The sequence below is a fragment of the Danio rerio genome, chromosome 17 (assembly GCF_049306965.1).
Source record: "Danio rerio strain Tuebingen ecotype United States chromosome 17, GRCz12tu, whole genome shotgun sequence".
Taxonomy (NCBI): domain Eukaryota; kingdom Metazoa; phylum Chordata; class Actinopteri; order Cypriniformes; family Danionidae; genus Danio; species Danio rerio.
In genome coordinates this window covers 26,401,108-26,418,781 of record NC_133192.1, presented here as the reverse complement: position 1 = coordinate 26,418,781, position 17,674 = coordinate 26,401,108, and the positions used below count along the sequence as shown (strand labels likewise).

At 35.3% G+C, this 17,674-nt stretch overlaps 1 protein-coding gene across 15 annotated transcripts in view; it reads right to left on the bottom strand.

Annotated features, from left to right (window-relative positions):
* The window catches only part of dlgap2a (discs, large (Drosophila) homolog-associated protein 2a), a 249,913-nt gene that overhangs the window by 153,457 nt on the left and 78,782 nt on the right, over positions 1–17,674 (bottom strand). Inside the window, exon 3 of one of the 15 annotated variants that reach the window (XM_073928550.1) lies at positions 5,486–5,568. The exons of the other annotated variants lie outside the window; for them this stretch is intronic. Within the exon in view, the coding sequence (XP_073784651.1) occupies positions 5,486–5,531 (46 nt within the window). The 5' untranslated portion in view covers positions 5,532–5,568. The remainder of the gene's footprint in view (positions 1–5,485; positions 5,569–17,674) is intronic. 15 annotated transcript variants of the gene reach the window in all.

The window sequence follows — 17,674 nt, the reverse complement described above, 5'->3', positions numbered from 1 at the left end:
TTCTTGTATCTGTTTTTTTTTTTTTTGCAAATATTCAAACAGTTTTTCATCAATTTTAATTGTATTCCTTTTCTTTTTTTAAGACATATTTAGGCAATTGCTGAAAATCACTGCAATTACTAAACTATTGCACTCTATTTCATATAACAGGAAGTTAAATTGGAATAACATGAAGGAGAATTTATTGAACCGCAATTTAAAGAAACTTAATGCAGGTGATGCATTCTGGGAAATGAAGTGTTCATCCATGAATTTAATTCTACTTGCATTCAAAGTTGAATTACATCTTGCAAGTGAACCGCACAAGCGTGAAATGGGCTTTTTGCTCAAGCTGTATGTATAGTGGCTACAGTGAAGGACAGAATTCAAATCGCATATTGTACTTCCAGGATGCCTTTGGATGCTGTGCAAGCTTCATTTAGATGAATGTGAATACTAACGGATAGTTTTTACCTGTTAGTATAGACCTCCATGATCTAGACAAGGATATTCTGAATGCTATGGCAGATCAAGGCTGCACGTCACCACATACAGTATACTGAGATCTGAATCTAGCGGACATGCTACTCTCTGTTGTGGGTTACCCGCTGTCTCTACAGATGTTCAACAGGCAGATATCGGTAAGCCCTGTGGATACAAAGCCGTGCAGTGAGCCATGCATTCCCCTAGTTGACCTTATTCCACCCACCTACATAAACACAGATGAGAGAGCATGCAAAGATCAAATAACCATATGCTTTCCAGCAAGTCCAGGTACATAAACTACTAAAGGCTCTACAGGTAAAAAAAATTGTAGATAGATAGATTTCCACCCTTGAAAATAAAAACAGCTAAAATGAGTGCTTGATTACGACTTCTTTTTAAAAATGTAGCTTGATCTTAAACAACATCTCAAATGCTTAAAAGTGCATTGAAGGCCTACAAAACAGCTGAAAGAGCCTACAATTAAATTAATCCTGGATTTGTGACAATCACACCCCTACATTTACATAATCCACATATGTGATGTTTCCTTTAACATGCGCTAGATGTTTAGCCAATCAGAACACACTAGGCCAGCTAACCACTGTATTTCTAAGAGGCTTTAATGAACCAGTAAGTCAACAGACCTCTTTTAGCAGAACTGAAACAGCAGTGTCAAATAAAGGTAAAATATATTTAAAAAAAATTTTTTTTTTATTAAGCATTAACATTACAGTGTAACTCAAACACAATCAAGCCTTAAAAAGTAGCTGATTGGCAACTTTAAACCACTCTTAGTTGGTCTGGTTTAAGGGTTTTCTAATTGTTTTTGACACATTTTCTGATCTGTTTCCTTCCTTTAACTTCTAAATATTGTTCGTCTTTAGAGTTTGGTGTAAGAATTTCAATGTGTTACTGCATCCTAAATAAATTTTTGGGGAATGGAGTAATGTAACAAACTACATTTTAAATGTGTGTAATTTGTATTACAGTTACTTAGAGTAATTGCGTTACTTACAGTACAAATATAGATTTTAGAAAACATTTGCTTTTCTTTTAAAGTCCCGTTTTCTGCTGCAATGTCAGTTAATAGGCTTTCGCTTTTAAATTGCTGCAAAACGTGAGCTAAAATAGCTGCTGATGCGAGTGCTTACTTCTTCAAGTGAAAATGCAGACATTACTTTGATTTCATTGAGAGTAAAAACAAAAGTATTTCTGTGAACTGGAGTCTCTAAAGAACTTTCGACTGCTTTTAACTCGACTAGCAACTTGTTCAAGCACTTGAACAGAAAGCCTTCTAGGACAATACTGGTCGACATGGAGGACATTGGCACCCAAAAGCACAGTGGCCCAACAAAGCCTAAACAAGAAACTCTATCTCTTTTTACTCTATCTTTTTTTTATCTTTTTAAATCTTTTGAATTTCTCAAGCTGCTGTGTTAAACCCATTGTAATGTTTTTTTTTTTTTAATTATGTTCTATATGTTTTAAAAGTTACTTAAAAGTAAATAGCAATCTGATTATTTTTTCATTCATTCATTTATTGTATTTTCGACTTTGTCCCTTTATTAATCTGGGGTCGCTACAGCGGAATGAACCGCCAGCATATGTTTTACGCAGCGGATGCCAATCCTTCTGCAACCTATCTCTGGGAAACATCCATACACACTCATACATTACATACAATTTTGTCTACGAAATTCACCTGTACCGTATGTCTTTGGATTGTGGGGGAAAGCGGAGCACCCGGATAAAATCCAAACGAATGCGGGGAGAACATGCAAACTCCACACAGAAACGCCTTCTGACCCACCCGAGACTCGAACCAGCGACCTTCTTGCTGTGGGGCGACAGCACTACCTACTGCGCCACCCTGATTACTATATTTAAATCACGTAATTAGTAATGTAATCAAATTACAATTTTCCAGTAGTAACCAGTAACTTATAATCTATTACTTATTTAAGGTACCTTCCCCAACACTGTTCGACTTTCTCTCACTTTCCTATACATAAAACTGGCAAACATTAAATGATGTGAAAGTCGGCCAAGTGAACACTGTGTCTCTAGGGCTGTGAGATTTATACAACTCAGAAAACACTGTTCACTTTGAAACAGACTCTGAAAAAGACATGCAAATTTGTTATTTGTTTGAATAAACGTGGCACGGCTGGCACCATATTTATTTGAAAGAAACGAAAATGACAAAGGATGGAAATACACTTTGACAGAATTTACTGACTGCTTTAAACTGCCACAAAAAGAATGCTTTACCCAATCATTCCATTACTGTAATTTTTACTAACCCTTGCGTTGTTCCAATAACATATACACTGTCTTTTTGGAAGAATCGTTGGCAGTTCAAAAGTTCACACTTAGATATTGCTTGTTAATAATAGCAGAGTTGGCATGCTGTCTCGGGAGAGAACCCTTAGCTCGGAGATAATCGAGTCCAGGGCTTCCACCTGGTCTAAAGCAAGTAAGGGGGTCCGAGATCAGGTAGTTTTTGAGAGCTTCCCCTGGTAAAGGAGGAAAGGGGGAGATGGGGTGGATGGGGAGATTCTTAAAAAATGAACATAAGGGAGTAATGCTAGATGGGCTATTTATAGTACATATAGGAATAATCTGATTGTCTTACTAATCATGAGAGACCAGCCATGATCAATCACATCACATGCTTCTTTTGAAATAAGTTTGTAAAACTTCATTTTATGCCATAACACATTTCACAGTGCCCACAGTTGTCAAGCTTCAAAAATAAAAAGCACCAAAAAGTAGTGGCTTTAGATTCAAAAAAGAACAATTTCTAGGAACTTTTATAGTTCATGGCTTTTGACTTTTTGTGAGACTTGTCAGGCCCTTGTCACCATACACTCTTACCGAACAGAGAAGCTGCATCAGCAAATGCCAAAAAGGTTACTCTCAGGATTTACTAAAGACATTAAGCATGGGACGATAACCGTTTTCAAGATATACAATAGTTTGGAAAAGTCAAGGTTTTTAAAATCTCCAGCATAAAATATATTCAAAGATGCCATTTTAAATTGTAAAGAAATCTGTTTTAATTCATTTGAATTATTTAGCCTGACATACACTGTAAAAAAATTTATCGAAATTTTATAATTAAAATAACAGCCGTTAAATTACAGAAATTTACGGCAAAATAACAGAAGTTGAGTTACAGAAATTGACCAGAAATTAAAATTTAAGAAAATAAACCGTAAAATTACGGATTTTATTACAGTGTAATTTACTGCTCCGAAATATTTTAAATGTTTCTTAAAATCAAATATATTGTGTTCAAAAGGGAAAATGTTGTGTTTTTTTACCCAGACATTTAAAAATAATATATTTTAAAGCAGTAATCACAATATCGTAAAAATCGTGTTATTTTTATTCAAGGTTATCATACCAAAATCTTATGCAGCCCAAGCTCAAAAGACATAGTGGGGAAAAAGATGTGAACAGATTTTTACGGCTGACCTTATTGCATTTGCATTTGTAGAAGTTTCCCTTTCAAACGCAAAATGCCTGCACTCTAAGCAGATTACACATTGTCATTATAAACTCTGCTTTTTTGCAACCTAATTTGCACTGTTCTTCTGTTGGTCATTATTGAAATTAAGTGCTGCATTTGTGTTCTGTAATTTGTACAGTGGTGCTCTTATGGAATTGCGCTCTCAAGCTAATTTTCCCTGTTTAGTAAGGCTTGCCCATGGACATTTCTTGAACTGTAATGTTTTTTTTTGTTTTGTTTTTTTGTTCTTCTTCTTTTATGGAGCTTGTCAGTCTCTAGTTACCATAGACCATAATTGTCCATCTTCTAAGATTCCTACCTGGAGTGTGTTTGTTAAAAAATGAACTGCATGTGGTTGTGGAGTGACATACAAGCAAATAATTCCGTTTTCATATCTGGGTAAAACTATTGGTGTGATAATAGTTTGTACATAACGAAAGAGATTAAGCTTGCATTGTGCTCGTGATACACATAAAAGAGCCTTGCCAAAGCAGCTCAAAAAAAAATAAAATATGCAGTCTACCACTGCTTTATGATACGAGCTGCAAACCTGTTAATTGTAAATGCATCCATTAGCTCAAGCCCGACAGTGGTTCTGCTAGAACGGCATCTGTGTGTGTTCAGACACTTCCAGGAGGACACGGAGAGATTAGCAGTCTTTGCTCTGCCATGATTAGTGCTAACAGCCATGCAGCAGCACACAAGGCAAGCATCTGTTCCTCACAACAGCACTCGAATCCGCTTCAGCTCCACTCATTAATAAGGGGTTTCTTCCACATTTGCTCTGGCCTGAGCCTCAAAAGCATGGGCGTAGACGCAAGACTGGCACGGGGTGGCCTAAAAATGAGCTTTCCCACCCTAAAGCGGAGTATGTGCTTTAAACTGAAGCCTGGATCATTGTGGTTTTGGATTGTTTTGTTGGTTTTGGCCACTTTACAACTCCATCACAAGCACAACTGCATTTTAGAACTGCAGTTAAGCACAAATGTTCGCAACAAAAAAAAAAACATTAGCTAGTTTGAAGGTTATAAAGACTTGTGGTTTGACAAGCGTGGAAGGTTATCCACCTGTTTCCTACATGCTGTGATGCATTGTGTTAAATGTGAGAGTAATTTTAAACAATGATTAAAATGATTTAAAATTCTAGATGCGCTGAGGGGTCATTATTCTTCTCATAGATCGCATTAGATCATAGATCCTCATAGATAATATTAAAAGACACTTATTAGAATTTCCCAATAACAGTAAATAGAGCTCGACTGAACTAAAAACAACTCTTTATACAGCAATTGTCACAATCACCAGCAATCTATGCTTGCAGATCGTTGGTATACAGTACATATGGACTACAAGTTCCAGTCATGCACCCCACACACTCACATCAGTTCCTGATTCTGACTGATTGCAAACACACAGCTGGAGGATTGTCAAAAACTGATTACATGGACTATTTATACATTTATATGCTTTGTTTTCTCGTTTTGATACCTTGCTGCCTGTACTGACCATTTGCCTGTTTAATGACCACAACTTTGGATTTGCCTGCATACATCTGTTTTCTCCTGATTGTGACCGTTGCTTGCCCAGACCTTTCAAAAAAAAAAATAAAATCAGTACTCCTTTGTCAGCGTCCCACTTCACATAACAGCAATATTTGGTGCATGTAAAGAATTACTGTACTGTTGATATAAACGATATGGTTGAACCCAACACAGATATGCTTAGCGATACTGCACATTAAAAAACCAAGTGTAATGTTTCTTTTTAACAAATAAAAATAAAGCATAAAGGCAAACATATCTCTTACTCCGTTTTCACTATGCATACATGGATTATTTCTAGAACATTATTATTTACATTTATTCTTTTATTTATTATTTATTCATTTCAATTGTTTTAAAAGGAACTTTCCCAAACTAAAAATACAAACCCATTATTTGAAATATAGTAGAGAATAAAATGGTGTACAGTTCTGAAAGAATTTGTACTTGTTTATCTGCAATACAGATTGTATGAATGCACACATTAAACATTTTATTGTATTAGCTGACAGCCTTTTAAAAGGATAAAATTTTTAGCAAGCGAACACACAGGCAACTCGCACATACAATATACACTACCTGACAAAAGTCTTGTCATTAATACCAGTTGTAAGAGCAACACATAATAACTTGACTCCTAGTTGATCATTTGGAAAAGTGGTAGAAGGTAGATTTTTCCAATGAATCATCTGTTGAATTGCTTCCCAATCATCATAAATACTGCAAAAGATCTTATACATAGAACCCGCATAGACTTAAGATTTTCACAGAAATGAGTCACGTTTGGTAAAGGGAAAACAATGGTTTGGGGTTTACATTCATTATGGGGCGTGTGAGAGATCTGTAGAGTGGATGGCAACATCAACAGCCTGAGATATCAAGACATTTGTGTTGTCCATTACATTACAAACCACAGAAGATGGCAAATTCTTTACAAGGATAGCCCTACTTCTCATACTTTAGCCTTTACATCAAAGTTTCTGAGAGCAAGGACGGTCAAGGTGCTCCAGGATTGGTCAGCCCCGTCATCAGATGTAAATATTATTGAGCATGTCTGGGATAAAATGAGAAAGGAGTCATTCAAAAACAATCCAAAGAATCTTAATAAACTCTGGGAGTCCTGCAAGACCGCTTTCTTCGCCATTCCAGATGACTTTATTATTAAGTTATTTGAGTCACTGCAGAGATGTATGAATGTAGTCCTCCAAGCTCATGGGAGTCATACACAATATACATTTTTTTTCCACTGCACCATGACTTTATATTCTATACTGTACATTATTTCTGTTAAGTGACAAGACTTTTGTCTAAGCAAAGTCAGACCTTACTGTCCTAATTAAATAATTAAAAACCAAGCCATGATCATTTTGTATTTTGGTAAAATAAGCATAAGCATTATTAACCTTTCATAAATGCCACTTCTAATACCATATGATCAACTAAGTAAATTCATTATTTGTTGCTCCATGATCGACAACAAGACTTTTGTCAGGTATTGCACTGATTGCTGACATTTTCTCTTTGAATTATCAGTAAAATAGCCAAAACACAAAAGTTAGAGCATGTATTTATTTCCTTTTTTTAAATAAAACCCACACCTTCAATATTAGACTCAAATAAGTTTGCTTGTATATTTTTCCAAAAGCACATTCTTTATTTTATCAATTTTTAGTGTTAAGTTATGGATTCATTATCTTACTTTTGAAGAAATATTAACTGAAAAGTAAAGCTAAAAATAAAAATAAATTTCTACATTTCTGGAAAGCTGAAATGAGAATGTTGTCTTTCTCAATACCAAATTAAATACTGTATGGGAAAGTGAACTGAGAAGGGTGAAGTCGGATTGATATTAAATAAAAGTGTCGGTTTCTGTGGGAAACCAAGCAATAATTCTCTGATGCAGTTGGCCAGATGATAACATAATTTAAAGCCCTTCTCTGGGGGACTAAATCACAAAACAAACTGAGTCAAGGTGTCTTTCATAGAGCATTTGGTGCAGCTTGAGGCTGCTAACCGACATTCACTTTCCATTCAAAAGGATCAAATATAGGGAGGCAGTTTTTAGGCTACTATGAAAAGAGAGAAAGCACAGGATTATTGACTGGCGTATGAGAGACCCAAGGGAGCAAAACTGTGAGATGTTTCTGTGGATGTTTTCCTGAATGTGTGAATAACTTGTAAAATCATATTTAGGGTCAGGTCGCATTTACAGTTGCTCTGTGAGTATTCACAGTTGAGATTCAGTCATTCCAATAAGAATTTGTGCAATCTGACATTTTTAATTCAGGCAGATTTTGCCCGTGTTTAAATTGGGCATGCAAATTTGCTGCAGTGGTTAACAGAAATATTCTTAATTTAAAAGTGAAACATCATTTTTAAACAATTTTAGCATGTGAAACGATGTTTAGTCAGTCAGTCAGTCAGTCAGTCTTTATTCATTTACAGAAGGCAATTTGGTTGCAGCATACAAGCATGTCAGACATAATAAACAAAAACACATTGTATAATACAAATCTACCCTAAATTTAAAAAAAGAAAAAAGAAAAAAAAACACTGTAAAGCTGAGGGGATAAATGAAAGTTTGAACCGATTTGTTTTACTAATATTAGTTCTGTATCGAACACTGTAGAAAATAATTCTGTAAAATTTACTGTAAAAAACCGGCAGCTGTGGTTGCCAGTACTTTACCGTTAAAAAACGTGGTACAAACTGTAAGAGTAATTTTTCATTTTTACGGTAAATTACCGTATTTTCTTAATTTATAGAGTTAAAATGTCTGTATTTTGAATGATCAACATTTACACATCTTTTGTTAAACAGTTAGACACGTTAGCACACCCACATGTAGGTGGTGATGAGGAAGTTACATAATGAGCCAATGCTCATCACAATCAACTTTTCCCACAAGCAGAAAAGAGTATCAGCATATAGAAGGTGCTTAGTGTCATTCACACAGCTACTAAACACCAGTATGGTAACACGCATAAAATTAAAGTCATGAAATAAACATTGTTTATCAACATTAGATGTAATGTAAATCTCTAATGTACTTAACTGATGGGGAAGCAACCTTAAAAGATCCATAATAATGTCAACCAAATGCATAAAAAGCTATGTGCCCTGCAGGGAATTCTGGGAAAGTCAATTTACGGTTATTCGCCATATATATTAAAGGAAACATATCGTTAACCAGGTTACGGATTTGTACTGTAGCATTTTTACAGTTTTTTTACCGTTTAAATCATGGCCATTTTTTACAGTGAATACCAGAAGGGAGACGATAAAACTTGTGGTGCATTTATGGGAATCATCTGACAGAATACTCTGTGCTTTACTCAAAACTTGTCTATGGTATAACTGAGCCATAGTCGTCTGTTTTCTCCTTGTTATTTTTTCTCATAGGTTCACAATTTTCAACTCTCATTTTTCACACTTAAAGAGCTGAACCAACAAAGCAAATAAAAAGACAACCTAAGATAGGTTATTATTTTTATACTATTGTAAAATAAATTAAATAAAATTCTATATGTCTCAATAAAAATAATTTAACTAAATTAAACAAATAATTAATCCACTTTAAATTTTACAATTTGTTGAAATCCAAATTAAAATTTCACAAGTAATGTTTAACACACCAAGCAAATTTTCACATTATTACCTACAATATATTTTTTTCTAAATAAAGTCCTATTTCATTTAATTTGACTGTAATAAAAGCAATTATTTTGACTATTTTAACGTAAATGTTATTAGTTACTTTAAGAATATATTTTTATAGCGTTACCACCTAACCTAATTATTTAAGTCTTTAAACATTAAGCTGAATTCTAGTATCTTGCAAAATCAGCAAAAAAAATAGTATGCACTGCTAACATGGCAAAGAAGAAAATAAATAAATTATTAAAACTATTATGCTTAAAAATGTGTTGAAAAAGGTACTTGGGAAATTATATATTTTAAAAGAAATTCAAATATATTTATTTTGACTTAAACTGTATAAATGTAAAAAAAAATAAATAAATAAAAAAAAAAGATAATATAAATAGGCAAACAAAAAACTAATTTAAAACTATATATGTAAAAATCAAACCTAAATAACAAAATATAAAATGGACAGATAAAAAGACAGCCAGGTAAATTAATAGATACTACTACAATTTTCTTCAAAGGCTACACTACATGTAGCATCACATATTGATGAAGCAGCTTTGAATGCAGCACCACACGTCTGTTCTGACTTCCTGCACCGACTGACGCAGCACTTTCTCACTCTGGCTTTCTTACATTCTCAATTAAGACTCCAAGGAGGTTCCTCACTGCAGCAAACTCCTATCAGCCAGAACAGCTCCTGCGGGAGCCCAGGCCACAAATCATCTTCATGCTTCAGCATCCATGAGGGATTTCATGAAAGATTGACACATTATTCTTCAACTACAAGGAACAAACTAGAGAAGAGTTCAGTAAACTCATCATGTCTTCTGTCTTTCACATTTACGTTTATGTTCATGGTTGATGCTTACTGTTAAAAGTGAAGCAGTGGGATTGACAACAAGACTTTTGTCAGGTAGTGTAATGCACAACATCACAATGTACATAAAATCTAATATTTATTTTGAGATTTACTCAAGATTACAATTATTAGTTTTATTAAATTATCAATGTAAATAATAAATATTGAACAAAGACATTAAGCAAATAGCTATGTATATATATATATATGACAATGATACTACTAAAATTGTCTTATTTAATGATTTCTTGAATTTGTGAAAGCATTCACAGGCTGATCTTCAGGAAGACGACACTTGCTTGTGTGATACTTAACCATATCATATTTATATTCACAAACAAATATTCTTCACAGTGTTTGGACTCTCAAGATTAGTCTTTTTGATTTAGTTTGTTTGTTAAGTGACATACAGACGCATTATTATAACATTACAATATTATCATAGTAAAGTATATTTAAACTAAAATTTGTATCCCTAATGGGCTCATTATAGTGAAGAATTTCATATCCATTTTGTAAGATCAGAGGGTACGATAAAAAAAAAAAAACACCACTAATACAATTGCAGACACAAGTGAAGTACTAAGACAGAGATACTTAGCTGAAGTCACGAAATGTCATTATGTACACAGCAGTGAGAAAATTGCAGAGCTGTTAGAGGAATTTGGCAAACCCATAAGTAGGTTATTTTAGTAGGTTAGTAAGTTCATCTTGAAAATTTAAGCCTGCATCTCGCTGTCATTTTGCAACTAATATTCTGGCAGTCTAGAAATGTAACCCTGAAAATCTATCACTCCTATTTCTGACAGTGTAGGAGATTAAAAAGAAGGTGGCATGTCACCAAATTAGTGCTTTTTAAATCACAACTGATGCTCCACACTGAATTCTCTTTTACAGAAAACAAACAACAACATTAAAAAAGCCTAGTTCTATCTCAACGCAAGAATTTCCTTAAGCTGTGACGTGTTTATCTCTAACAGTACTGAAGGCGTTGAGATATTATCCTCCTCATTGGAAGAGAAGTGTGTCAGATTATGTCAACATCCCACTGAGCCTGTTACCAGTACAAACTTTTCCCTAGAGTCACACGAGCATCCAGCAGACACAGAGCGGCCCACAGCCAGGTCACACACACATGCATGCATGCATACACATCACCATTTGAAAAGAGGTTAAAATAAGGATGATTTTGATAAAAACTAAATTCCATGAAGAATGTTTCCATTGTACAAAACAGCGGAATGAATAGGAGGAAAATCTTCACTGAAAAGCTTATTTTAAGAGTGTGGCATTTTAAACACTCCTACTTTGTTTTTAAAGCTCTGCAACAATACGCTAGGTTTACATACAGTCAATGTAAAAAAAAAATACACAACATTTTTGAGGTATAACCTCTTTTGTCAAAGTGCCTATAATGGTTAATTCAAAGATCCAGATTCTTTAAACTTCAGAAGGCCCAGTCTGTTGTGATTGGTCTACTGCTTTACAGTGCATGTCAGAAACTAAATAGCCATAATAGCTAAATAGCATATTTTTCAGATAAGAATGTAAGATATGGAGGCTTTCTCAGCACAAGAACATTTTTGATATGAATATTGGCCCCAGTTTTACCATATGGCAGGGGTGTCAAACTCAGTTCCTGGAGGGCTGCAGCCCTGCACATGTTAGTTCCAACCCTGCATTTACCTGTAAGTTTCAAACAAGCCTGAAGGACTCAATTAGTTTGAACAGGTGTGTTTACTTACTGTTAAAGCTAAATTGTGCAGATCTGCGGCTCTCTAGGAACTGAATTTGATACCTGTGCAGTATGGGGTTGAGAAATGTGCCAGCATTTTTATTCAGATGTCTTTATGATGAAATTGAAAAGACAGTTAAATACCAATCAAGACATAAACAGAAATTGTTAATGGTGTACTTTCATTTTTGTATGCAAACGGCTTTGTCGTAACATTTTTCAGTAGAAAGAAAAAAAAAAAAATATATATATATATATATATATTTTTTTTTTTTTTTTTTTTTTTACTATCTGCTTTCTGGCCTTACAGCATTTAAAGCCCAGATGAACCGGAAGCGGCGACGCAGTGGCGCAGTAGGTAGTGCTGTCGCCTCACACCAAGAAGGTCGCTGGTTCGAGCCTCGGTATGATCATTAGGCGTTTCTGTGTGGAGTTTGCATGTTCTCCTGTGTTTGCGTGGGTTTCCTCCGGGTGCTCTGATTTCCCCCACAGTCCAAAGACATTTGGTAAAGGTGAATTGGATAAACTAAATTGTCTGTAGTTTATTAGTGTGAATGACAGTGTATGGATGTTGCCCAGAGATGGGTTGCAGCTGGAAAGGAAATCTGCTGCGTAAAAAATATGCTGGATGAGTTGGTGGTTCATTCCGCTGTGGTGACCCCAGTTAAATAAGGGGACTAAGCCGAAAAGAAAATGAATGAATGAATGAATGAATAAGGCTGCGACCCTTTTTTTCCCATATTGTTACGCAGTTCCTAGAGAAATTAAATATTAAATAAGTAAACAGTGGGCGTGGCTTGATTTGAGCTGATTGGATGTAGTAAATTCGGGGAAAGGGGTTAGCCTGTAGTTATATCAGTGTTCAGAAACATTAAACAAGTGGGTGGGGGCCGCCTTTTGTATTTTTGCTTATTGTTTTAGGAAGTGTACTTTAATGCTTTCGTTAAAGATAATGATGGTTAAAGATTTCGGTTTCTTTTTCACATTTTTATTTTCTTTAGTAAGTTTAAAGGGGATTTTGTGTTCTAGTTTATGTGGCTGTTGGTTTTGTTTAGTTCTTTGCTTTGGCGCCACTCTAGTTCCTTTTCCCCCCTGTAACTTTTGGTTTGGTTATTCTATTTCTATTTAAATTCTATTTATTTTTAAATGCACTGTACAAAGCTCATATATACTCTTTTGTTGACTTTACAGACCCCCTAGTTTTTCACAATCTCACTTTCTCTCACATTTATAAGAGTTTTCTCTCGTTAACTTTAGGGAAAGAGTTAAGCGAAAACATTTATCAAATTGACAAAGATCATAATACCAGCCATACATGTAAAACACAAATAATGTCCTTCAATTCGGTCACGTCCTGAAGCCTTCATTCTTAAGCCAATCTCCATCATTGTAGGGGGCTTGCTGTTCTATCTGTTCCATTGCTCTGTTTGTTAGATGTTTGCTCTAACTTCCTTTTGCAATCTGAAGCATGTGAAACGCAAAACGCCAAATTCGTGCAACAGGATGTCTAATCCAATTTTTGCACTGACTTCACATGCAAATTACTCATGCTTTATCCGCGTCTGCTTACTAAAAAAATATCATTTGAATTTATGGTTAGGAATTTTTTCTGAGATTACTTACATTTTTTGTGAATATTTAGCATTTAATTAGGAATTTTGCAGGATCACAAAAATGTGTGACATTTTGTTGATTTTGTGTTGGATTTAGCAAAAGCAGAATCGCGAAAAACTAGGGGGACTGGCTTTATCATATTTCCTAATAGAGGAATAAACTAATTGAACGTTAAGATTGTATGTCCTTGTTTATTTTCTTCATTCATAATATAATTTTCTAAATGTTATGTTTTCTCTCCCTAGACACCAGATTGAATTGTAACAGTAGGGTCAACGTGGAGGTTCATGAACAGCCATCAATTACTGCCATCTTAATTCAGGCAGATCAGAATCTATTCTTTCCTTCTAAAACAATATCTCCATTTATTGTGCACTTTTTTTTTTTTACTTACATCATTTATATTTATTACAAATTATGACATTACATACCACTAATAGCAAGGGCACTTTAATACACAAGAATCATTTAACACTGTCAAACATCAGCTGAACTTTATGTGAAGCATTAGAAGCTGATTTAATGGCATAATCAGCAGTGTTACAAATGACACACACTAAACGAAAGAGTTAATCACTCCATCAAGCTTTCCTGAGGATCTAACACAATCTATTTGGTCCTTGCAAGGTCAACAGAAAGCTGTCATTCGCGGAGCCCCAGAGCCCTAATAAATGTCTCAATTTATCAGTGTTGAGCGTAACTGTGTGGGTGTGTATGTGCTCTCTGGAAGGCTGCAAGCTGCCGTTTCGCAGCGTCCGTTAGTATTTGCCTGTCTCATAAACATGGCCATGTGGCTCTCGCTGTGCTGCTGCCGCCCCACTCGGCTAACCACTCAGCCTCTTATTTCCCAGCATGCATCTGGCAGCCGTCACAAACCATCTCAGTGAGGGGGGCTCAGAGAGAGAGGCCAGAACGTGAGCCAACTTGCTTGTCCTCCTGACTTTCACAAAGAGATACGTTTATATGTTTATGGTTTTAGCACACAATACTTATTAATAGTATACTTGCAATTAATATTCTATTAAAAGTGTGGGATGACTTTTTAGATGATAATGATTTGTGATGGATTAAGAAAAAGAAAGAAAGCAGGTGTCAATAAAAATGGCTATAAAATAAATTGTAATGCACATAATTAATTACAATGGCCACTAACAGTGTGGGATATTTATGAGCGGTTTCAGTTGGCTGATTTTACCCTGCTTGCACTCACCCAGTTCCATTTATTCGCTAAAAACATTGCAGTAATACAGTGAAACATTATTACATTTTTAAATATTCTATTTCTATTTTAATATATAGTTAAAACTTAATTGCTGTGATGGCAAGGCTGTGTTTTTAGCACTACTGTGCCAAGTCTATAAAATAACATTATCCTTCCCAAATAATTTTGGTTTTGTGAAACATTGAAACATGAAACATTTCTTGTTGTTTTGCTAATTTATGCTGAAAACTGACTTAAATATCTCAAATATAAATATAAATATATTTTTAAATTGTTAATAGTGATTGTTTAGTGCAAACGTAAAATCTCTATGAAATCTAAATTTGCTATGGTTAATCTGCTGGAGCATCTTTTTAGTCTTAAGGTGAACAATTAATCCATGCAAGTTAATCCAGTTTTTGATCATGTTTCATCAAAATCTAGAATGGCAGTCTATCTCTGAAGATGTCAGGTTGATGGTTTGGTCAAAATAATTTTGGCCAGGCCTAGTTCACTGTGATTAAAAGATGAGAGGAGGAGCTTAAAAAATAAAACCCCACCCACTTCTCTATATTCCATTTCAATTTGAAATATGTCATCATACTAGTTACCAACATTCTTCATAGTTTTCTTTTTTATATTGAACAAGAGAAATAAACTCACATTACTCTTGTTTTTAAATCCTACTGTGCATCTGACTGCATCACGAAGAGAATCTTCAGAGATTTCTTCTGCTTAAATTTTATGCACACACTACACAGTTTCACCTTATTGTTGCATCACACACTACAAGATATTATTACGAAAAGCATGCCAGAAGGAACACCTCTTATGAACTCATCCAGCAGATCATGACTGATGTTTCAACAGGTAATGTTTTCACTGGTTAGGTAACCAGCTTTCTACACTTACCTGATACCTTTAAAACCGAGGCGGTTTCTCTCAAGAGATTTAGGACGTACTCGCTAGGTACAGTTGCTTTGAATCATACCAAAGCACGATTGTCCCCCCTCCCCTCTCCCACGGTGTACTGCACTCACGTTGCACTTTGCCTTCCGAACCGGACCACGCTTACGTCATCGATGATGCGACTGTTCAGTTTACCAGTAAGAGAAGTGCTCTCGCTCAGCACAGTGGAGATTTCTTTAATTATATCGTTTTAGTCGTTTGGGATGCAGAGACACGTAGTCAAATATTTTGCCTAACAGATCCACAACTTTTGACAATCATAAATTATTATCAAAAGTCATCATTCTGCACGTATTAGAAAGTTTGATGAAGGTGCAGCTGATGTCCAGCAAGGGGTTTGCGTCTTTAATATACTATAACAGTTTGCGCTTATGATTAATGAATCCATATTAAATGCTTACATTCCTTAAAAGTGATGTTGCATCTTCAGTTTTGGGCTCAGACAAGGTTTGCACTCACACTACAAGCGCACCGCACCAAAGCCTAACCGAACCGTGCTCTGGCAGACATCTTCTAACAGGGCCAGGGCCGCTGAATCGCACCTGGCCCCAATTTGGAGCACTCAAGCTTGTCAAACAGAGCAGAAAACGCGCCTATGGTTTGAATAGCATTGTGTGAATGCACCATTAATCTATCTTTATGGTTTTCTTAATTTTAAAAAGGCGGCGATGTTTAATCACAGCCCAGGCGCATTTGAAAAATGTGTCTCAGCCTACATTTTTGTGAAAACTGAAATACACTGCTCTGGGTAGACTTTGATGCATGTTTCAGATGCCAAATCCACTAGAGCAGGAGTGTCCAAACTCAGTCCTGGAGGGCCGGTGTTCTGGAGAGTTTAGCTCCAACCCTAATCAAACACACCTGAACCAGCTAATCAAGCTCTAACTTCCAGGTGTGTTGAACAGCTGACAGGTGTGTTGAAGCAAGTTGAAGCCAAACTCAAAAGGACACCAACCCTCCAGGACTGAGTTTGGAAACCCCTGCACTACATGGTGCTGTGTATATATTACATGTAGTTTGATGTATATATCAATGTATAATGTATATATTGCTCTACTTTTCAGATAGATGTCCTTCTTGTCAATAAGAAGACGGGGTTTGTCATACAGATCACTTAAACTAGTGACTCACTGACCTAAACTCAATCAATAGTGTTTTTAGAAACAAAAGTAGAAGAAAAGTGCACAATGAGCAAAAAGTTTTACCTTGATTTTACATTGCTTTTATCTATTTTGTGAAACCGGACTCAAACCTTATAGTGCTTTGCATCACAAGAACAGTACAACACTGTACTAAGTGAGCTATGGAATAAACTGACTATCAAAGAAGAGTTGTCCATATGGAAATAAATAGGTGAAGCATACATATTCTTCTATAATTCATAGACAATGTTAAGTTGTTTTGTGGAATTTATTTGCTGTTGTGTAAAGAACAAGCAATAAATATTCCTTTATTTGTTGTTAATATATTGCTGTACAAATCATTAGTGTGAGTCATAACCATTGTGATTAAAATCCTAAATAGTAAACATGTTTGATGTGAAAGGAATGGCCTGCATGTGCCAGTGAGAAGATCAGGATTTGATCTGTAAATGCATCATATTCCCATATTTTGTGATAAAAAGTGACTGAGCTCCAAGACAAGATTTTTTTTCTTAGATTTCTGGGAGGTGAAAATTAAGAAAATAATTCCCCCAAAACTTTAGAGGTCTGTTCTTCGTACGTGGATTACTCAGTTAGCTAGATTTGGTTATTGACGATTTGACATGATCCAAAATCGTTTTGTTCTTTAAAACAACAGGTTTGGTAGCTTAAACCTGCTCGGGAGCAGGCTTATTTCATATAAACAGGATTAGATCAGGACTTTTTAAGCAAACATAACACTAAAAGTATGGACTGAATGTACCGACTAAAACTTCAAAATAAAGTGCAAAGTTCCTGATGAGGCATGATTTCTGTGTAACAGCACAGGTTTTGCGCAGAAATACATCGACAGGCAGTTAGAGACCCAAGAGAGTTAGAGAGTAAGCATGGATTTATCATAGCTGTTAAGGCATGTGTTTTCTCTGGAAAAACAAATATGAGCACAATCAAATTTAAGATGCCCTTAGACAGAAAATGGGCTA